Below are 22949 nucleotides of genomic sequence, written 5' to 3' on the forward strand. Positions count from 1 at the left end.
GACACAAGTACGTGAAACTACATTCTATGGTTGAATTATCGAAATCGAATATGCCCCATTTTATTAAGTCTGGTAATCTAAGAATTAGGGAACAGACACCCTAATTGACGCGAATCCTAAAGATAGATCTATTGGGCCTAACAAACCCCGTCCAAAGTACCGGATGCTTTAGTACTTCGAAATTTATATCATATCCGAAGGGTGTCCCGGAATGATGGGGATATTCTTATATATATGCATCTTGTTAATGTCGGTTACCAGGTGTTCACCTTATGAATGATTTTTATCTCTATGTATGGGATGTGTATTGAAATATGAAATCTTGTGGTCTATTGTTACGATTTGATACATATAGGTTAAACCTATAACTCACCAACATTTTTGTTGACGTTTAAAGCATGTTTATTCTCAGGTGAATACTAAGAGCTTCCGCTGTTGCATACTAAAATATGGACAAGATTTGGAGTCCATGTTTGTATGATATTGTGTAAAAACTGCATTCAAGAAACTGATTTCGATGTAACATATTTGTATTGTAAACCATTATGTAATGGTCGTGTGTAAACAGGATATTTTAGATTATCATTATTTGATAATCTACGTAAAGCTTTTAAACCTTTATTTATGAAATAAAGGTTATGGTTTGTTTTAAAAATGAATGCAGTCTTTGAAAAACGTCTCATATAGAGGTCAAAACCTCGCAACGAAATCAATTAATATGGAACGTTTTTAATCAATAAGAACGGGACATTTCACCACGAGGATGAAATACGTCAAAAAAACAACAGGTACTAAACTAGCATTTTGATACAAACCACAGGGACTATTTCGGCAATTTTGTCCTATCCTTAAATAAATTCTAATAAAAAAGTTGTTTAATACATAGTTTAAGAGTATTTTAGTGAATATATCAAAAATTGTGTTTGAAATATCCAATCCCCCCTTATGTTTTTGTAGCATCAAAGTAGAAGTTGAACAAGCATATTTTCTTCAAGGAGTATATATATACTGAGTAGTTGAGTGGAGTAGAGGGGTTTTCTAAAGATCATCCGCTTTAACTCTCCGGTCTCGGTTTGACATACACGAATGCAGGTAACGGCACGATCACTTTCTGAGTCGACTGGCCTTGATCCAAGTTATATATGTTTTATCACTTAATTACCTTCATATGAGTTACCTGGTGAGTTGCACAATTTTACTATTGAAGACTTCAGAGATTTTTTCTTCTTCTTCGTAAAAGCAGAAATATTAATAATGAATCTAAAGATCAACAAGATACAACACCGAATTATCAGGAATAAGAAATCTTGACTAGAAAAACCGCAACAGGCAAAAACAAACAAGCTAAACTAAACAAACGGCAACCACCAACATGGTGGGTATACATTTAACAAAGCTAGTTAAACCAAACAATGCTAAAATTAAAACCCTAAACCCGAGAGTACCTAAACCATTCACGACAAAAGACCAAAGCAATGGGAGAACGCCGAATCTCGCTGGATTTTCGAGAATCAGATAACAAACCACCCAAAACAAGCTGTGTAGAGCAGTAGCAAAGAGGACCCCTCCGACCAAAAAAAAAAAACAGTCACAGAGAGATCGTTACCTGGTGCAACCCTGAAAACGTAACCAGAAAAGATAAGTCCAACGAGACGAATCCATAACAGAAAGTTCCAACTGGCAACCAAGGCCATCCAAAAAACACGACCATCACCGCCACCACGAATGGAAGCCACCACAAATAAGGTAGTACACCACCAAAAATAGTAGTGAATCAACAATGACATCAACATCACCCATGCCGACAACATCCAACCACCACCAACGTCGGTCGGAGAAACTTGGGCAAATCCGAAACCTAGAAATGACCAAAATCAAGCAAGACGGGAAATCACAACGACCATAACCACCCAACCACACAAACGGCAAAAAGAACCGGTTAGAGTCACCAAAAATTCCAAACCCACCGGAAAATGAGAAAGCCGATGTCGAATAGAAAAACAAAATAGTAAAGAATATTGGATCCGGTTAAACAGTCCTAAAGAACTGCGAGAATGGTAGTTAACAGATCAATAAACCGGAAAATCAAGTCTGTCACTAGACTTCATATAAAACTGTCGCATTTAAGGCATTACAGATATCGCCCGATGAATTAGACATGTTGTGTTCGGTCCAAGTGGGTCTGTTATGTGTTCAGCACAATCCAGGAGACTGTCCGACTATATCATTAGAAGTTTTAATGTTGTCGTGAGAAGGTATGCTGCCTGAACCTAAGCAACCAGGTTTTTTTTTACACATGATAATATATACTTCAGGCTCAAGCTAGTTTAGTGTAACACCCCAATACTTGAGGGAGTATTTTTGTAACTTTTTAGTAAATAAGGGACTAAAGGTGCCAATTTTAAGAACTTGTGTTAAAAGCTGGGTCCTGGGATTAGTTACCCTTTTTTCCTCATTTACTCAATTTGTAAAAAAAAAAAAAAAGGAGTAAATAGAGAGATAGAAAGAGCGACGGTGGTGGGTGCAACGAGGAGAAAGAGTTTGATTTTTGAAAGAAATTGAGACTAGAATCTTTTATGCATGATAGATTAAGGGTGTTAATCATCATAAGGGAAGTGAAATTTATGCACTATATCATCTACATCTCTCCCATTTTACATCTCACTTGGTAAGAACCCTAGCTTTTGCGTTTTTTGTATGTGAGTTTTGTATTGTTACTGATTTTGGGTAAAATGGGGTTAGTAGATACTAGTAAGAAATGTTTTAGTGGATTAGAAGTTTGTTGGTTGTGGTACGTCACGATTTTGCAATGAAGAAGTTATAATCTAGTAATTTTGACTTAAAGAGATAAAGTTTGTTGGTGTAAACTATTGCTTAAAAGCTGAAAATTTATAATTTTGAGTTAAGATATGTTAAGAATTGTTTGATTGGAAACTTCATAAATGTTAGTATAAAGATTAATGAAATTTGTAATGAATTGAGAAGACTTATGTATAATAGGTCTTGTGTTTAGTCAAAAGATGTCAAAATGGATTTTGTGGGTCAAGTGAGTTTTAGCAACTGGATTTGTCAAAAAAATGTTTTGAGGATTGGGAAGACTTATGGTTATAAGTCTTGAAACTAGTCAAAAGATGTTTTAGAGTTGTGATTGGGGGTTAAATGATGAAACCTAAGAGTAGTTGACCCTGTTTGACCATATATGATTGTAAAGTGATGAATATGTATGTATTGAATTGTTGAATAGGTTGAATACTCGGAATTTTAGCTTGTGTTGTTGTGTATTGAACTTGGTTGTGATTAATTACTTGTGGTTAAGGTGAGTTCATAGTATATATGTGTATGTATGTATTCGATTAATATGTGGTGACTCTAGTATGTCAAGACACACTAGAGTAAGATTGTGGTAGAGTATATTATGTGGTGACTCTAGTGTCTAACTAGACTATAATATGTGATGGCTCTAGTGTCTAACTAGAGTATAATTTGTGGTGGCTCTAGTGTCTAACTAGAGTATAATTTGTGGCGATGTAATTTGTGGTGGTTCTAGTGTCTAACTAGAGTATAATCGTGATGGCTCTATAGAGTATAATTTGTGGTGGCTTTAGAAGTGTTCCAGAGCACTCTAGAGTTGTGGTTGACATGTAATGTGACTTGTGGTGAACTTACTCCTCGGATGGATGTAAGTGGGACTCTAATTGTATCGGTGATGCCTTAGTTTGCCCGAGTATAATTGATTGTGTGCGTATTTATGCTTATATACTATGTTCTCACTAAGCATTCGCTTACCCGTTGTTGTTTAACAATTTTATAGGTTCCGGTTCGGACAAGGGTAAGGGGACTTAGACGGTTAACTTGATGATGTGAAGTTGTGTTTTGTGATGGTTGAATGCTTTTGGTAGTTGCTTGTGGGTAGCGCTTATGCTTGTGGTAGTTGTTAAATATTGGGTAGATATTCCCGAGAACATGCTCTCGTACTTATGTCGATATCGTCATTTTGTCAAAATGGGTCGAGATTACCACTTGTTTATAATGGGCCATCTAAAGTTTAGTGGTTGTATGGAATACTTAAACTTGTTTAACATTAGTTTGAATGTAAGTGATGTTTTAAAAACAAGTTATGTTGTAATGTTGTCCGTTGGAATTTGATACGGGTCAGGTGTTAATTTGGTCGAAAACTGAAAACTGGTACTTGGTGGGGCGCAAAGCGCACATGTTGGTTTAAAAAAATAAAAAAAATTGTCGTTTTTCGGGTAATGGTTTGTGATCGTTTCATGTAGATGCACGGTGTTCATTAAATGAAGTAACCATAACACTTGTAGATGGTCGATAAAATTAGATACTTTGTCTCATAGTTCTGTTAAACATCTCTAATATACCTATCCCATATGTACTTGTCTCATATGGTACAAATGTTAAGATTAGGTGTTCACAATATCCACAGTTTTGAGCCACACATTTGTACTTTAACCTTCAACCTAAAGTTACTATTGATACCGCTATGTATATGAAACGACCTCGACTCATTTTTGAAAAATGACAATTTTTTTTTAAAAGGCGGCTCATATTTCAAAAAGGCGGCGCATTTTTGCTGTCCTTCGAAGTCAGTAGGCTTTTAACTGAAAAATGCGGCGCATATCTGCAAAAAGGCGTGGCATTTTTGACCTGGGTCAGATTTTCACTTTAAAACTTCAATTTTTGACCCAAAACATTCACACCAAAACGACACCTTTGATCTAAAACACCAAAATCGATAATTCAAATAAGTTTAAGTGTTCAACACAACTTCTAGATTAAAATAACCTGTTTCACACAATGAGTATCAAACTTGACCCGCTTATAAAAGTGTAATTTCGACCCGTTATACAAAATGATGACTTTAAAGACCGAATATCAAGATCGCGAGTTCTCGAGTTATCACTACCCTTCCAAGCGGAACTAATGAAGCAATCTAGCTAACATATAAGCTAGCATAATCCGCATTCCATAAGCATATCATGCACAAGTCAACTAATCACTATCATATCCATACTTGCTCAATCTATGTATACGAATTAATAACATTCATACGATAAACAATTATTCGCATACCGCAATCAATCAAGTCATACAATGCACAATCACATATGGTTCCGGATGCGTTCCCAACGTGAACCGAGAACCTACCATCATACCAATCATCACAATGCACACATGTCTACTATGGATCCCGATGCGTTCCCAACGTGAACCGAGATCCCGCCCGAAATGGGTTTTTTATCTATGAACCCTAACCCTTTAATTAGAATTAGGGTTAGATGTTGTTAGAAATTCCATTTCTAACACTAACTAGAACATAACTTAAATAGAACCTCATGATTATTATTCATTACTAATGTGATATTTATATTACAATGGAAACCCTAATAAACCTAAGTCCACAATCGGGTTGGGCTAACTTATCATCTAACACTCCCCGCAGTCCGAGCAGCGAAATCGTGAAACCTCGGACCGGAAGGAAACACTAGATAAATAGAAGATAACTTTTTTTTCTCTCGTATTTGTTACACCGAATTGACTGCTAATCGTTGATTGGTTGCGTTACTTGACTGCGTTTCCTTTTCCGTAACGGTTTTTTTTTTTTCACGTCGTGACTTGCTTTGCTTAGCCTAAAGATTGAGCAGAACTTGGGCTTAGAACTTTTATCGCCGATACAATCTTCTTCAACGCTGCAAAACAAAAGACTTTTTTTGTATTCTCTTTTTTTCGGGGTTTGGAACCTAGTCAAGCTAGGCGGCTCATCCCCACGTCGATTGATTTATTTATTACTTTATTTTTGAAAAGCAATATGAAAAAGAAACCATGAAATAATAAAGTGGCGGTAGGTTTACTATTGATATTGTTTGTGAATTGTGACTGTTGTACCAGAAGAGCAAAAAGAAAAAAGTTAATAATAATACTCCGTAAGAAATAAGAAATACCTAGAGTAATAAAAAAAGGAAGAAGGAAAATTGGTGTGGTTGGCTGTGAAGTTTTGGGAACATTCAGACCACTTCAACTTGCGGCCGTCATTTTTTTTCTTTTAATTGTTAGGGAAAAAATAAAAAAAGAAGATAAAAGATAGGAAGATAGTAGGTTTACGAGTTGGCAACAACCTACAAGAAGAATAAGGAGGAGCAAGGTTTGACGGGTAGTATGTCGGCAGCGGCTCAAGACGGCTGACTCGGTTAAGGATCAGACATAAGCTCTTGATACCATGTTATAGAATAGAACTCCGTGATTATTATTCAATACTAATGTGATATTTATATTACAATGAAAACCCTAATAAACCTACAAACCCTAGTGGACCTAAGTCCACAATCGGGTTGGACTAACTTATCATCTAACAAGGAAATGTTTAACCGCACAATCCACCATTGTGCCCTTAGAAGAAGTCGAGGTGAATGATAAATTGGGGTATATCGAAGAATCGGTTGATATTGTTGATGAACAAATAAGGAAGATTTGAAATAAGCCTATCAGATTTTTAAAGTTTAATGGAAGTACGGGAGAGAGACGGTGTATACATGGGAGAGGGAAGAATTTACTGTCAAACACTTTCTGCTTAGTCACCTTGCTTGGATCACGAGGACGTGATCCGAAAAAAGTGGAGGAGAGTTGTAACACCCCATTTTAAAGAGTTATTTTATTAGTGTTTAGTGTTAAAATAACTTTACTTTGTTAATAAAAGGACCTAAGGAGTAAAGCTGAAGTTGGGCAGGGGTAAAATGGTAATTTTTGGCTTATATTAAACAGCAAAATGATGGCCAAATTCCTCATTCTTTCACCAAATGCAGAAAATTTAGAGTTTGAAACTAGAGAGAAGGTGGTGGCGATTTTAGGTGTCTAAGCTCAAATCTTTTAAAAGTTTTTACATGCAATCAAGTATTTGGGGTATAATCAACTAGTGCAAACTATCTAGTACCATTAGAAGTCTTGATTTCCTCATTTTCATTGTGTTAAAGTTGAGTTTTATAACTTAACCTGAGGTATGAACAATTAGCTCTTAAATTTGAATTTTATGAGTTTAGATGAAGTTATTCTTGTTAGTAATCAAGGTTTTGGTTACATAGAAACCCTAATTCGAAATTAGGGTTAGGTTTCTTAAAATTGGGGGTTTTGTTAAAGATGATCTAGTTGATAAATGGAGGGGAAATGACTTGGTTAATTTTAAGTCAAAATCAGTCCCTACTTTGTTAATTACGAAATTTGTTGATAAAGTTATCGAATTGTGTTTTGAATGTGAGAAAGAAAGACTCAAGTGTAATACTTGTGTTCTTGTCTAATTGTAAGGTGTCAAAATGGGTTTGGGTGTCAAAAGAAAGATGAACCCAAAATGTTATAGGTCTTATGAGACCAAAATGTGATTCTATTGTAATGTATGTGTATAAAAATATTTGTAAGTCTTGAAAATAGTTTAAAAGATGTCAAAAGCGGGTTTTGTGGGTTTGAGAGATAAACCCTAGGTTTTGTGACCAGTCTAGTAGATATGTGATCGAGATGGTCACTTTCATCGAGATGGTCACTTGAGGTCATGTCCTTCGAGCTTACCGATGGGTAGGCCTAGAGGGTCTAGTAGAGGTAATAGGTTAGTTAACTCGATTAAGATTAGAGTAGGGAGTTGGAACGTAGGGTCCTTGACTAGCAAATCCCTTGAGCTTGTTGATACTTTACTTAAGAGTAAAGTGGACATATTGTGTGTCCAAGAGACCAGATGGAGGGGTCAAGAGGCGGTTATCATTGACGACTACAAGTGGTGGTTTGTGGGTTCTAGTGTAGCTAGAAACGGGGTAGGAATATTTATAGGACCCCCGTATAAGGATTATGTTGTGGGGGTGGGTAGGTGTAGTGATAGGATTATGTCAGTTAGGTTAGTTATCCAGGAGGTGACTTACATGGTCATTAGCGCTTATGCACCCCATGTTGGGTTAGGAGAAGAAGAAAAAGGAAGTTTTTGGGTTTCGTTAGATGAGGTTGTGGGGAGTTGCCCTGCTGATCATAGATTACTTATTGGGGGAGACCTTAATGGTCATATAGGATCGGATTCGGAAAGATATACGGGTTTCCATGGTGGTTTTTGGTACGGAGTTCGAAATGAAGAAGGACGCTCTATTCTCAATTTCGTTGTTGCCTATGACTTAGTTGTTGCAAACTCTTTCTTCAGGAAGACGGAAGCCCAACTAGCTACTTTCCACAGTGGGGGCCATAGTACCCAGATTGACTATTTGTTGCTTGGCAAAGGGGACCTTAGGGCTTGCAGAGACTGTAGAGTTCTGACTACCTGGACCTCTTCCACCCAACACAAACTATTGGTCATGGACCTGGTTCTGCAGAGGCTGGTTACTAGGAGCGCGAGACCCGTCCAACCTAGGATCTTATGGAAGAATTTGAATGGAGAGAAAGCTGAAACCTTTAATGCTTCGGTTTTGGAAAGAGTAGAGGCAGGAGTCGAAATTGTTACTCATGGTGACGCGGATCAGATGTGGAATAGTCTGGCATCCACTATTAGAGATGTAACCAAGGAAGCCTTAGGTGTGGCAGTAGGGACTTCTCGAGGACACAAATCTAGTAGAGAATCATGGTGGATTAGTGATGAGGTTCAAACCAAAGTCGCGCTTAAGCAATTGAGGTTTAGGGAGCTCATTACTTGCAGGGAGGGAACACTTGAGGATAGAACTAGGGCAGAAGAGAGATATAAAGAAGCCAAATGAGAAGCTAAGAAAGCTGTTGCACGTGCAAAAGATAAAGCGTATGAAGATTTGTATAAGAAACTAGATTCTAAAGAAGGAGCTAATGATATCTACAGGATTGCAAAAGCTAGAGAGCGTAGGAGGAGAGATATAGATAACATCAAGTTTATCAATGATGAAACCGGTCAAACCATAGTGAAGGAAGACGAAATCAGGAAAAGATGGGAATGGTATTTCTCATCTCTTTTCGTTGGTGGTGGAGCTGGGCGCCAAGAGGATACGCGGGACTGGGGTATAGGACATTTCCTGAACAACAATTTTTGTAGGAGGATCAGCCATGAAGAAGTAAAATCGGCACTACGAAAGATGGGTAGAAATAAAGCTGTGGACCAGACCAGATTCCTATAGAGGAGTGGCGGTGCCTTGGAGAGGATGGTGTTAGGTGGTTGACGTGTCTTTTCAATAAGACGTTTAGAAACTATAAAATGCCCTCTGAATGGAGACGCAGCGAGATTATTCCCATCTTCAAAAATAAAGGGGATGCCCAAATTTGCGGCAATTACAGAGGCATAAAATTACTTAGCCATACCATGAAGCTTTGGGAGAGAGTGATTGAGACTAGACTTCGAAGCGAAACTTCAGTTTCGGAAAACCAATTTCGTTTCATGCCAGGGCGCTCTTCGATGGAGGCAATTCATATTATAAGAAGCGTTACGGAGAAGTATAGGGAAAAACAAAAGAGCCTAGAGATGGTCTTCTTAGACTTAGAAAAGGCTTATGATTGTGTTCCGCAAAAGTTGATTTAGCAGACCCTTAATGGTAGAGGTATCCCAAGTAGATATATTAGAGAATTATGGATATGTATGAAGGGGCGAAGTCCTGCGTTCGTACGCCTGTGGAAAACACGGAGTATTTCCCGATAGAAGTAGGCCTGCACCAGGGATCTGCCCTAAGCCCTTTCCTTTTCGCTTTGATTCTCGACGAGCTGTCTCGAGGAATACAAGAGAACATCCCCTGGAGTCTGATTTTTGCCGATGATATTGTGCTTGTAGCGGATTCCAAAGATGAGCTTAATAGAAGGCTAGAACAATGGAGGGAGGCCTTAGAACAAAGTGGTCTACGGATCAGTAGACAAAAGACGGAATATCTTAGGTGTGATTTCAACAGTGTTGAAAATGAACAAAACGTTGGAGTGAATATCAGCATTGGGGACCAGATCTTGCACCCACAAGATTCGTTTAGATATCTAGGTTCGGTCCTCCATAAATTGGGGAGGATAGACGAGGACGTGACCCATCGTATTAAGGTAGGTTGGATGAAGTGGAGGGCAGCGAAAGGGGTCTTGTGCGACAAGAAGATTCCGCTCAAATTGAAAGGGAAATTCCTCAAGGTGGCAATTAGACATGCCATTTGTACGGATTAAAATGTTGGCCAATGACGAAGGCCCAAGAGAGAAGGATGGAGGTGGCTGAAATGAGGATGCTTAGGTGGACGTGTGGTAGAACTATGTTAGATATGATTCCAAATGGTGTGTTTAGGGAAAACCTTGGAATCAGAAGCATTATCGACAAGCTAAGAGAAGAGCGGCTTCGATGGTTTGGGCATGTGATGAGGCAACCACGAACTGCCCCGGTTAGGAGAGTCGAGGCACTCACGGTCGACGGTGTAAGGAGAAGCGGTAGACCTATTCGTAGGTGGGTGGATAGACTAAAGCTCGACATGCAGGAGCTTTTGTTGACCGATGACATGACTTCTAATCGGAATGCGTGGAGGGCTAGAATAAGAATAGACGAGTAGGGTGTTTTCTACTACTACTAATACTACTATTTACCATTATTAGCAAATTATTATTATTATTGTTAATTCTTAGCAGTATTAGTATTAGTATTATCTATATTAATACTATTACTATTAGTTACTGATACTATTATTAGTATTACTAGTACTATCGGTCTATCGTCCTTATTATCTTTATGTACTATTTTTATTAATATTATATTAATATGTTTTGTATGTTTGTGTATCTATGCACGCGCGTTTGTTTATTTGTATGTATGTACGTATGTTTATGGATGTTTGTATGTGTGTAGGTTTTGTAATGTATGTAATTATGTTTATGTTTGTAGGTATGCGTATGTATGCAGGTTTACAATGATGAACGTATGCTTATGTATTTTCTTTCTAAGTGATCTATGTATGTGTGATGTAGGTTTATGGATGACTTTGTATGTATCAACGTATACGGATGTAGATATGTTTTTGCATGTATGTATATGCTTATGTAGGTATGTAGGTACGTATGTATGTATGGACGTATGGAAGTATTTATGTATATGTAATATGTATGTATGTATGCTTATGTTGGTGTGCATAGTATGTATGGTTGTATGTGTGAATGAATGTATGTATGTATGTATGTACGTACGTACGTACGTACGTACGAATGTATGTAGGCATGCATATAAGTTTGTGTATGTGTGTATGTACGTATATGTGTGTATGCATGCTTGTATGTATATATGTTTGTATGATTAGGTGCTTCGCATCGTTCGGTGCATCTTGGGGCTATTATGGCTAAGAACGACCCTCTTTGCTCTTGAGCTTGGTTGGTTTCCTTTAGTTGTGTGGCTTCGGGGATGTCTACCATAAAGGTGCATGAGTGGTGTATGGTTTGTTACGGGTGGTTGGCTCTTTGCTTTTGCAACAACTTCCACCTGACATGCCTTTCGAGTTTCTGTCCACAAAGTTTTTTGGCTCTATTTATTGAGGCAACAACAAACGTCGATCTAGTGGCGACTTGACTGCCGTTTAGAGCCTAAATTGATTTTCAGGCAGCCTTTAAAACCCATGGAAATCTGATTAAACCATTTCCATGGATTCTCATTTTCTTTTTAGTTTATTTATTTAAACCTTTTTTTTTTTTTGCCGGAGGTCCCCACGAAAGCAATCTCTCTGCCCTGGAGTAGAGAGGGGGATGACTTTCTCCAATGGGTCTCGACTCATGGTTAGAGAAATGACTTCCCTCTTACTCTACGGTAGAAGAAGGATTGTCTACATCTCACCTCCCCATACCTCGCATGTGTGGGATTGGGTATTGTTGTTGTTGTTGTCTAGTAGATATGTGATATATTGTATGTGTACCTATTGTTTAGGTAAATTGTGCTTGAGAACGATTGTGTTGACTTCATGCTTGGAAGTGCTCGTTAGATTGTTAAATGTATTGCTCGAATTCGAGGTGAGTATAATGTGTGTATATGTGTTAATGATATTTGTTATGGTATGCAATTGTTTGTATGCGATTGGTATGAGGGCTCGGTTCACGTTGGGAACGCATCGGGCGGGATCTCGGTTCATGTTGGGAACGCATCGGGATCCATAGTAGACACATGCGCATTGTGATGATTGGTGTGATGGTAGGGTTCTCGGTTCACGTTGGGAACACATGGGTAACCATATGTGATTGTGTATTGTATGACTTGATTGATTGCGGTATGCAAATAATTGTTTATTGTATGAATGTTATTAATTAATATATATATATTGTACTCACTAAGCGTAAAGCTTACCCGTTGTTGTTTAACATTTTGTAGGATCCGGATAAGATGTAAGCAAGTGGAGACGATAGATTAATTGTGGATACTTGTTATGCTTTTGGCTTAGCTTGATAACATGTGTAGTCTAAGATGCTTGACTTTTTGGTTGCTTTTGGTTTGGTGAAGTTTGTGCATAGATGATACCCGAAGCCACGCTCTTGTACTAGTTGAACTTGTTATTTTGGTACATTTGGGTCACGATGACCATCTTTTGTTATGTTATGGGTCGTTTAAAACAAATGCTAGTTGAACGAGTCTTTATGAAGATTGATGTTTGTAAATAAATTTCAGTAATGTTGCAGGTTTAAAAAGATTTGAGTTTGTTGATTTTGGGACGAAAATACTTAAAAACGGACTGAATCAGTTCCAATGGTCTGGCGCGCCGCGCAGGCCATTGGCGCGCCCTTCCATAAAACAATCCAGATTCTGGGTTGAAATCACCTTATGGCGAGCGCCGCCCGGCCTTTTGGCCAGCCGCGCCATTGTTCTTTAAAAAGCAAAAAAAAAAAAAAATTGTCGATTTTCGAAACGGTCAATGGTCGTTTCAGTAAAACAAAAACGTCTTAAATTCAAATTATATATATGACCTAATGCATGTCTCGATCTATGGATTGACAATGTGATATAGATCCAAGTTACACAAAATACAAGAAGTCAAGAACCTAACTAACAAAATATATGATCAAAACTATCAGCTTGAATATGAGGATGAACAGATTCAAGCGTGAGTAGCAAAATTCGAAGGTTTGGAAGCCCAATCTTAGTATGACGAGGCACACAAGTTCTTTTGAATTGACCTCTCTACTGATTTGTACTCGTTTTTTGAAAGTATAGCACAAACGAAAATGTCTCATAATTCAAATCATATGTGACCTAACCGTATATGGTTCACTTTGGATTGAGATCAGAGAATTATTCAAGTATGTATGGATTGACTGACAATGTGATATAGATGCAAGGAACACAAAACACAGCAACCTAACTAACAAAATATACGATCATAACTAACGGCCGGCTTGAATATGAGGATGAACGGATTCAAGCGTGAGTAGAAAAATTCAAAGGTTGTAGAAGTCAAATCTTATATTGACGAGACACACAAGTTATATTGAATTGACCTTTGAAACTATAGCCGCCCAACATGTAAATTGGAAGTTGAACATACAATAAATAGTGGTACACTGTTGCTCAACCACACTAAGGTGCTGTTTGTTTTTTAAGATGTTTTGGTCTGAAGATCTGCGGACCATGTCTGTAAAGAAGATGTGGTCTAAAGGTCTGTATGCTGAATAGTGAAGACTGTTTGTTTTTATGTCTGCAAAATAACTTAGTTCTGTCTGCAGCACTTAGAAGCATATTTCTAAGTCTGCGAGGCTGCAGACATAATAAGACATTATTTTATCTTATGTCTTCAGAAAAACAAACTGTATGCAGTAAAAATGTCTGCGGGCGCGAAGACATAAGACATAATAAGGTCTGCATACAGGAAAACAAACAACACCTAAATAAAATAATAAATGTGATGGTAGCCCTGAAAAGCCAAACAGGCCATCACTGGTCAACCTATATTATATAAAACAAAAACTTGAGCATATATAGTCTATAGTCTATTAATCATAATATCAAAATCACTAAATCATCGTAACTTAATAAAAATGGAAAGAACATTCATGTTTCTCTTTTCCGTTTTAGCTATACTTGCACACAAAATCAACACTACCGAACTCAATATCATTTTGAACTTGCGTTTTTTCAGCCAGATAACTCAGAGAACAGATATCTTGGTATTTGGTATAAGCAAATCTCAGTTAGAACACCAGTTTGGGTTGCCAACAGAAACCACCCGCTCCCCGGATTATCGCCGGTTGTATTAAAAATTGTGGATCCGGGAATTCTCGGCATTTTTAATAATAACACCATGATTTGGTCATCCAACACAACAATGACATCACCAAATGCGACAGCAAAGCTTCATGACATCGGAAATCTAGTGTTGATGGATGAACAAGAAAAGATGATGTGGCAGAGTTTTGATTATCCAACTGACACTCTTCTTTCTCACATGAAACTAGGGAAAGATTACTCGAGGGGCATCGAATGGGGTCTATCATCATGGAGAAGTAGTCAAGATCCAGCTCCAGGCGAATTCACGTTGCGCATTGACTTAGACGGTTATCCTGACGACAAACTAAAACAAGGTGCGCTAGTCAAATTTCGGGGTGAACCATGGAGAAACCTACAGATTGATGGGTATTCTAAATACGACAAAAACTTAACTCTGATATATAGTGTAGTTATAACTGAAAAGGAGAAGTCTTTTATGTTTTTGGTTGAAAACACTTCTCTCATATCGAGACTCACCTTGGATTCTTCTGGGGAGCTACAAAATTGGGTATGGGCAGAAGATAGTAAAAACTGGATATTTAGTTTAAAATTCCCGATAGATATGTGTGATACATATAACGTTTGTGGTGCTTATGGAACCTGCAATGTGGGTCCGATGCAACAGACTTGTGCTTGCATGGATAACAAAAAGTTTGTGCCAAGAAACCAAAAGAATTGGGACCAGGCTGATTGGTCGGGTGGTTGTGTCAGGCGAACACCGTTGGATTGCAAAAATGGATCAGATGACTTTATCAAGTACTCTAATTTAAAATTGCCAGACACAGAGGGTACATGGTTCAACATGAGCATGACTTCGGAGGAATGCAAAGCAAAATGCTTAAGGAATTGTACTTGTATGGCTTATGCATTACCCGACTACACTTTAGGAGGAAAGGGCTGTGTGCTTTGGTTCAATGATCTTATAGACATGCGTCAGTATCCTACTGATGGTCGAGATATTTTTGTAAGAGTGGCTTCATCTGAATTAGGTAAAAGTACAATCACATGTTACATTACCATTACATGATTTGAAACTAACATCATCTCTATGCTCATATCATACAGTTGCTTTATCAACTTCAAAAAAGAAAGATGGAACACCCATTAAACTGATCTCAAGTGTAGTTGTTCCCGGGGTTCTTCTCATAGGCTTCATCTCGATATGGTTGTGGTATGTACGGAGAAAAAAGAATAATGAGCAATCAGTGGAGGAAGTGCCATTGTTTAGCTTTAGTACAATAGCTACTGCAACTGCCAGTTTTTCAACCGATAATATTCTTGGAGAGGGTGGATTTGGAGTCGTTTATAAGGTAACTAATAACACTATAATTATACCTGGAAATTGAGACCCACACTCCCAAATTTGGGTCAAATGGGTCTTAAAAAAAAAAAGTAGGTCTGACAATGTAAACTAAAACTTTAAAAGAAAGTCCAATAAGTTTTTCTTCAACCTATTAGGTCTTATACAAAATATAAATGAACGCGTCAAATGTGTATTATATCCTAAAGTTCAATAAATAGAGAGAGATCTAATGGGTCTTGTGAATAGGTCAAATGGGTCGAACATAACAAGATTCATCCGTCAATCATTTATGAAAGCATTAATGGATATATCAATTATTATATATATTAATATTTTCTTTTATATATATATATATATATATATATATATATATATATATATATATATATATATATATATATATATATATATATATATATAGGGGCAGGATCAATGGGGAAGTAACCAATCGGGGGGAAGCAAAATTTATTTTTTTTCGTTTTTTTTGGAATTTTTTTTTCCGGCATCAAGATCACACGAAAATATGAACATTTAGAAGAGACACTTCGTGATGAATGTTATTATTTAGGCTGGAAAACGATCGACAAAAATAACATTCAAGATAATATTGTTCGTGAAGAATATGAACGTTTTTTTTTCCATGTTTTGTGAAGTAAAATTTAGCCCGATTTAGAGTTTAGGGTTTAGGGTTTGGTGTTTTGGGTTTATTCCATAAACCCAAAACACCAAACCCTAAACCCTAAACCGTTCGTGTTAAAAACTCAATCTAAATCCTAAATCTAAACCCTAAATCTAAACCCTAAACCCTAAATTTCTAAACCCTAATATCTAAACCCTATAAACCCTAATATCTAAACCCTAATATCTAAACCTCAATAGCTAAAACCTCAAAATACGATCGAAAAACACAATAATTGTTATATATTACTTCTTCGAGCGTTTTTCCGCCAAAATAAAAACATTTATCACAAAGTGTCTCTACTAAATGTTCATATTTTCATCTCATCTATAATGTTCGTGAACAAAGTTTTTTCAAAAAACGAAAAAAAAAAAAAAAAAGTTTTTGCTTCCCCCGAATGGTTACTTCCCTCTTGATCCTATATTAACAATAAATAAACTAAACAATATAATAAATGCAAAAAATCAAATGTAAAAGTATATGACCTGTTTGAACCCATTTGACCCATTACCCGTTTTGACTAGTTACCCAAACTGACCCAAACTGACCCGTTTGGCCCGTTCAAAACTTTTACCCATTTGAACCATGACCCATTTCAACCCAAAACCGTTTTGACCTGTTACCGAAACCGTCCCAACCTGACCCGTTTGCCAGGTACTATAATAACGAGAAATTTAATACACACTTTTTTATTTATTTACTTTTGTCGAAAGGCAAAGACTATGAATCTACACTACAAAAACAACTGTACCCAATCTATATATAATAAGTAAGTGATCTGAACATAAAATGCATATGAGATTTTGAAATTACTCACATCAAAATTGATATTCTTCAGGGCGTGCTAGAGGATGGGTTAGAGATTGCAATTAAGCGTCTATGCAGTACTTCCAACCAAGGAGTTAATGAGTTCAAGAACGAAGTAATTTGCATTTCGAGACTTCAACATCGTAATCTCGTGAAGCTTCTTGGTTGTTGCATAAAAGGAGATGAGAGACTATTAATCTATGAGTACATGCCGAATAAAAGTTTAGACTCATTCATTTTTGGTGAGAACCAAAAAGTGCATCTTGATTGGCCGAAACGTTTCAACATAATTGAAGGAATTGCTCGAGGGCTTATGTACCTGCATCATGATTCACGATTAAGAATCATTCATAGAGATCTTAAAGCTGGCAACATTCTACTAGATCACGATATGAACCCTAAGATATCAGATTTTGGCCTAGCTCGAAGTTTTGGAGGAAACGAGACACAAGCAAATACAAAGAGAGTTGTTGGCACACAGTATGCCATTCTAAATCACTTATCCTTCTACTCTAATTAAATTCAATAGTACTGCTTTCAAAACCATTTTTATTTTATGTGTGCAGTGGTTACATGTCGCCGGAGTATGTAAATAATGGTCTTTTCTCAATAAAGTCAGATGTATATAGCTTTGGCGTTTTAGTGTTGGAGATAGTGAGTGGGAAAAGAAATAGAGGATTCAACCACCCCGAGCATGGAAATACTCTTACTGGACATGTAAGTATACTAATGACAAACTATTTGTTTAACTTACAAAATGTAACAAAAGTATAAAACTAACGGGAATCTGAATTTCATGTTATCTTTCCAATAGAGATAAACTATTATATATCACATATAGACAAATTGTAGATATTATGTTACCACTCTTAAGAAGTTTGCCTTCAACTAATAAACATTAATATCTACGATATATTCAGGCATGGAGTGTATACAATGAAGGCAGATCGATAGAACTGATCGATCCAGGATTAGCAGAATCATGCCATCCAGATGAAGTTGTGAGATCAGTCGCGATCGGGTTGTTATGTGTTCAACAAAATGCAGCAGACAGACCAAACATGTCATCTGTGGTTCGAATGTTGGACAACGAGGGTGCATTAATGACACCTAAACAACCAGCATTTTTCAGTGGAAGTGATTTATTAGTAGCTAACCACTCTTCTTCAAGTACTAATCAAGCAGGTTCAATCAATGGTCTAACAATTACACACTTAGAACCTCGATAGTGGGCCTTTGCTTAGCAGAATTTATTATCAAGTATAAAAATAATACTAAGGTATTTGCTTGTTTTTCAAGATGTTTTTTGGTCTAATACATGTACTAGCCATACCTGCAGCAAACTAGGTGGGTGTATGCCGAAGATAGTTTTTTTTTTTTTATGTCTGTTCAATTTTAGTACCTAATTCAAAAGGTTAAAAACCAAAATAATAAACAAGTAACCGAGAAAATTATATAGTTTATTTGTATTTGAAGTTATGTCAGCGATAACTATATCTTCAAGTATGTGCACACAAAATAAGACGTAATTTTATCTCGTCTTCAGAAAAACAAACACTCTAAAATGAAAATGTATGCTAAGCCCCTTTCTTGGCATTTCAAGTAGGAGACTTGGGTCTAACTGTTTTGATACATACTAAAGGAATTCAAAATTAAGCTCAAAATTTCTTATAAACCTCAAAATTTCGCATATAAATCTAATTTAGCATAAAATTCGCTTAAAACACACTAACATCGTCTTTTTATGCTATTTCTGATAATCAACCCTAATTAGCATACCTTTAAGACTTTAAGATAATATTCCAATTAATAATTCATATATACCTAATGCAATTGAATTTATTCCAATATTAACAATTCTACTATCAAAACTGACTATTATGATTGTTGATAATAATAAGAAAAATGGTCAACAATAACATAGATTAGGTTCGTACCTGATCATCGACCCCTCGGAATTTAGTTTCGATCGGCAAAGAGTGAAAGATTGCAGTAATCACAACGAGCATCTTGAATTCTTTATTAATGTAAAACAGAATTACGATGTTGGTCCCTGTGGTTTCAGCAAATTGCATATTCTGGCCCAAACTTGTTTTTCGACATGATTGGTCACTCAAGTTTGAAACCTAAAGCCTGTTTAATAGATCCGTTAGATAGTGGTATGTGCCTTTACAAAATCATCGAATAAAAACTAAACTAGTTTATAACCCACGACTTCGCGAGATTTTAGTATAAAAGATTATAAAATTGATTAGAGCTCTAAAAGAGTTGTATTTGAACCAACAATGAGTTGTAACTGAAATATAAGATAAATATGTAGTGATTATTCAAATCGATAATGTTATAAGATAAATATGGAGTGATTATACAATAATGTATTAGTTGGAATCCAAAAATGCTATAACTGAGATTGTTAAAGCAAGTTTTGAACTTCTTCCAATAATGTTGCTTAAAAACAAAGACATCACTACCCGCATTGAGCTGCATTTCAGTCTTTCATGCACTTCATGATAATTATAAAAGTATAGATTGCCGACCTGATATTTTTTTCCTGACTGACTTTTTTTGTAGGCAACGTTGTAGGATGTTATACATGATATGCGAACTGGGCTCTTGCGAATTACTTTTTACTTTAACATATAAATAAATAGAAGAAACATATATAACTTTCTAACTCAATGTGACCCATTTTAGCCCAATTCCTAATCTAATAACTGCTACAAACAAAGTTATGCATTTCGATTAAGTAATGCTTAGTGCAGGCTGCCAATAACTTTAGCAAAAACATAAAAAAATCTATTAAATTGAAATTGTAGCACGGTGCAACGTTTGTGATATTCGTGACCATTAGTAAGCGAAAGAGTTTCAAAACCTTTATGTGTTCTCTTGTACCATCGCTATAACATTATACTCCATAGTATACATGCAATTAGATATAAAAAATATATATATATATATGTTATTAGATGACACCTTTCGCCTATTTCTTGGAATAAAACTTACATAATGAACAACTGCTCCAACAAAGCTTTAAGTGTTGGCCATTGTTTTTCGATTCATCATTAACTTGACAAAGACTATGCCTTGTTACTTTCATGGCATCTAGTTCTATTCATTCATCAGATCATCATCAAAGCAATTTATTTATTTTTCATTTCCTCTTAACAAAATATGAATAAATATGAATAATAAAGTACATGTATGATTACTGAATCACACTGTAGAGATCACACTTTTTGTGTAATTCAGGTACTTTTGGCATATCCTAATTCAGAGTAATCTATCCATGAATGAATGCACTTAATGATATCGTGCGAACTAATTATTATAAGTTCTATTATGTAACTTGCATAAAAGGTATGATTTCGATACACTTACCAAAACATCGCCATTAAAGTGGTTTCTTTTCATCATGTTTTGGTACCGCTCTCATAAGTTGACTAATATCCATTAGTAGTCGGCCTGCATCATCTGCGGCATGTAAATATTTTTAAAATAAGGATATCGCAAATTAATGATGTACATGTTTCATATTGATGAAGCAATACAAATAGTGATGGCCAGTTGATGTGAGTATAATGTATGATGACCGTTGTAGATAAACCAAAGAAATAATAAACAGATAAAAATGAAAGTGGTTGAAATGTTCCAGTACATACATATCAATATAACTATTAAGCACTGATGTTGTCTTATTTTCAGAATTTTTAATATGTGAGTGGAAACAATCTGAGGATTATATTTGAAGTTAGTTACTTATTATGAATAATGAATGCTATATTGAACTGCACTTAACAAAGTACGTAACCAACGTGATACGGGGTAAATTTTATAATATTTGTTGAATGGAAAGTACCTGTGAAGTCTTTTACTCAAGATGACCTGATTGCTATGAACACATACGTTGATACAATCTCGTAAGTCAAGATAAAAAGAAGTTACACCTAAACAACAAACAGCAAACAAAACAGAAAATTAATTAGTACCATTATTCCACCTAAAACAAATAAAGTGCCAAAAAAAATGTAGCACATATCATTTTTTTTTTTTTGTATACACACATACATACCCCCAGAGTTAGCAACAACAGGGGATCCATAAGATCACGCCAATAGATCTGTAACATGGGTGGTCGACTACTGCCCGATTCTCTGTTTATCCGTTTCCGATACGGGTACTACATTCAGAAAAATTATTATAAAGAAAGGAAAATAAAAAACAAAACGTAATTTAGTAAAAAAAAATAAAACAACACCAAAAAACTCACATTGCAACTACCGGAACAACAGCCGATTGTCTAGAAGATACGGAGCTTGAATCCATCGATGTAAAATGTGAAACAACTCCGTCAGGCAACAATGCAAGTTATTAGAATCGGATTAGAATCTCACCTTAACAACGAAAAGGAAAACCAGCTGAATAATATTGAGGAATGCAGTACCGAGTGTGCAATGAGGAAAACATACCTGTACAGCAACCGTAAGTGCATAACCTGTAAGAGGGAAAATAGAAGGAAATGAAAATCAACAAAACGACAGTTAGTGAAAAACAGAGCAGGACACTTCTTTCTTCATATCCAAGTATAATGTAAAAATAAATCCGAAAATATCTGACATAAAATAAACCGAATATACACATCATGTTGATATGTTACAACTATGTTATACTTTAAAATATAAGTTATATCAATACGTCAACATATTTTTTTCATTTTCGAATGACTGTTCCATTTCAATTTTGGGTCAAATAAACCGAAAATACAAATAAGTCCTACAGCTTTGATATGTTAGATTCCATCATTCCAACAATAATAGCAGCCGTTATAAAAAATAAAAAAAAAATCTTGTCCATCTTGTCTTGCATTTCAAAGTTTCTTGTTTTCATATATCTATCTCAAGGTTGGAGAATTCGGATCTCGGGGAGATCTCGTTTGGACTTTTTTAAGGAGATCTCGGCATCTCGGAATAATCTCGGGGAGATCTCGAACGTTGTCTTACGTTGACTTTATAGTTTTTTTTAATAAAAATATACATAAAAACATAAATATATGTATATTTATATACATTTTTACGAGATTTTACAATAATATCCGAGAAATGAGCAAGAAAATCTTAAAAATTACGAATTTTACAAGAAATCTTACAAATTAGCAATAATATCCGAGAAATCGTGGCTTTGACTAAGTTTGACCCCGTTGACCGAGAAACCTCGGGAGATGAACATCTTGTCTCGGTTGCCTTCTAAAAAGGAGATCTCGGGGGAGATTTACAACACTGATCTATCTTATAATTTTACAACACTGATCTATCTTATAATTTTTTCCTTTTCTACTTAACATGGTGTGAATAAATATAATCCATAAGTCATAACTAATTATCCGTAAATGTATATGCCATTAACAACCTACATTCAGTCACTATGCATAGAAAATTAAACTTAACGAGAAATCAAACCATAACAACAACTAAGCGTAGAAAAATAAAATTATAGAGAAATCAAACCATAAAAACAAATTACGAACAAAGACTTAAAATATACTTACAATGTTGAGAAACTAAACCAACATAAACCTACCTCTTTCATGTCGCATAAACTGCCTTCTTATTCCATTTCTCGAGCACATCCTTTACTGAATCTATCGTCACACACAAAAGAACACACAAGTCAAGAAGAATAAAAAACTAAATAATAAAACGAATAGTTACTGTCAGAAGAAGAAGAACTCGGGACATGAGCAGGTGACACGTACCACGAATCACAAAACTACACAACCCAAAATTAATCAAAATAATATCAAATGGAAAAAATAGAATAATTATAATTGTAATCGAAACAGGAACTTACCATTTACAAAGTACGGACAATGAAACTTCATCTAATGTCAGAATTAGGATTTCAAACTGCGATGACGATTACGGCTGAAACCATCGATTAAAGCCACCGTAAATCATCGCAAACCACCAAAACAGTTAAAA

The 22949-nt window shown here is 35.9% G+C and overlaps 2 protein-coding genes across 2 annotated transcripts; both read left to right on the plus strand.

The window, feature by feature from the left end:
* The first annotated feature begins 7571 nt into the window (after positions 1-7571).
* Positions 7572-9116, plus strand: LOC139851915 (uncharacterized). Its single transcript, XM_071841118.1, has 2 exons — positions 7572-8647; positions 8825-9116. The coding sequence occupies exons 1-2, from the start codon at positions 7572-7574 to the stop codon at positions 9114-9116; spliced, it is 1368 nt and encodes a 455-aa protein (XP_071697219.1).
* A 445-nt stretch (positions 9117-9561) lies between these two features.
* LOC139851916 (G-type lectin S-receptor-like serine/threonine-protein kinase At4g27290) lies at positions 9562-18203 on the plus strand. The gene is made up of 11 exons (XM_071841121.1): positions 9562-10014; positions 10853-10868; positions 10918-10973; positions 11640-11712; positions 11861-11943; positions 12386-12426; positions 13994-15180; positions 15251-15495; positions 17006-17454; positions 17541-17691; positions 17895-18203. The coding sequence occupies exons 1-11, from the start codon at positions 9562-9564 to the stop codon at positions 18201-18203; spliced, it is 3063 nt and encodes a 1020-aa protein (XP_071697222.1).
* The last annotated feature ends 4746 nt before the right edge of the window (positions 18204-22949 follow it).

Source organism: Rutidosis leptorrhynchoides, chromosome 1 (assembly GCF_046630445.1).
Source record: "Rutidosis leptorrhynchoides isolate AG116_Rl617_1_P2 chromosome 1, CSIRO_AGI_Rlap_v1, whole genome shotgun sequence".
Taxonomy (NCBI): Eukaryota; Viridiplantae; Streptophyta; class Magnoliopsida; order Asterales; family Asteraceae; genus Rutidosis; species Rutidosis leptorrhynchoides.

Excerpts from the sequence above, each read along its gene's own strand:
- LOC139851915 (XM_071841118.1), top strand. The coding sequence starts at position 7,572 with ATGGGTAGGCCTAGAGGGTCTAGTAGAGGTAATAGGTTAGTTAACTCG. Across the intron at positions 8,648-8,824 it reads GTCGCGCTTAAGCAATTGAG|GATTGCAAAAGCTAGAGAGC; the intron begins GTTTAGGGAGCT and ends TGATATCTACAG.
- LOC139851916 (XM_071841121.1), top strand. The coding sequence starts at position 9,562 with ATGGATATGTATGAAGGGGCGAAGTCCTGCGTTCGTACGCCTGTGGAA. Across the intron at positions 10,974-11,639 it reads ATGTAGATATGTTTTTGCAT|GTCCCCACGAAAGCAATCTC; the intron begins GTATGTATATGC and ends TTTTTGCCGGAG. Across the intron at positions 11,944-12,385 it reads ATGTATTGCTCGAATTCGAG|TCTAAGATGCTTGACTTTTT; the intron begins GTGAGTATAATG and ends TAACATGTGTAG.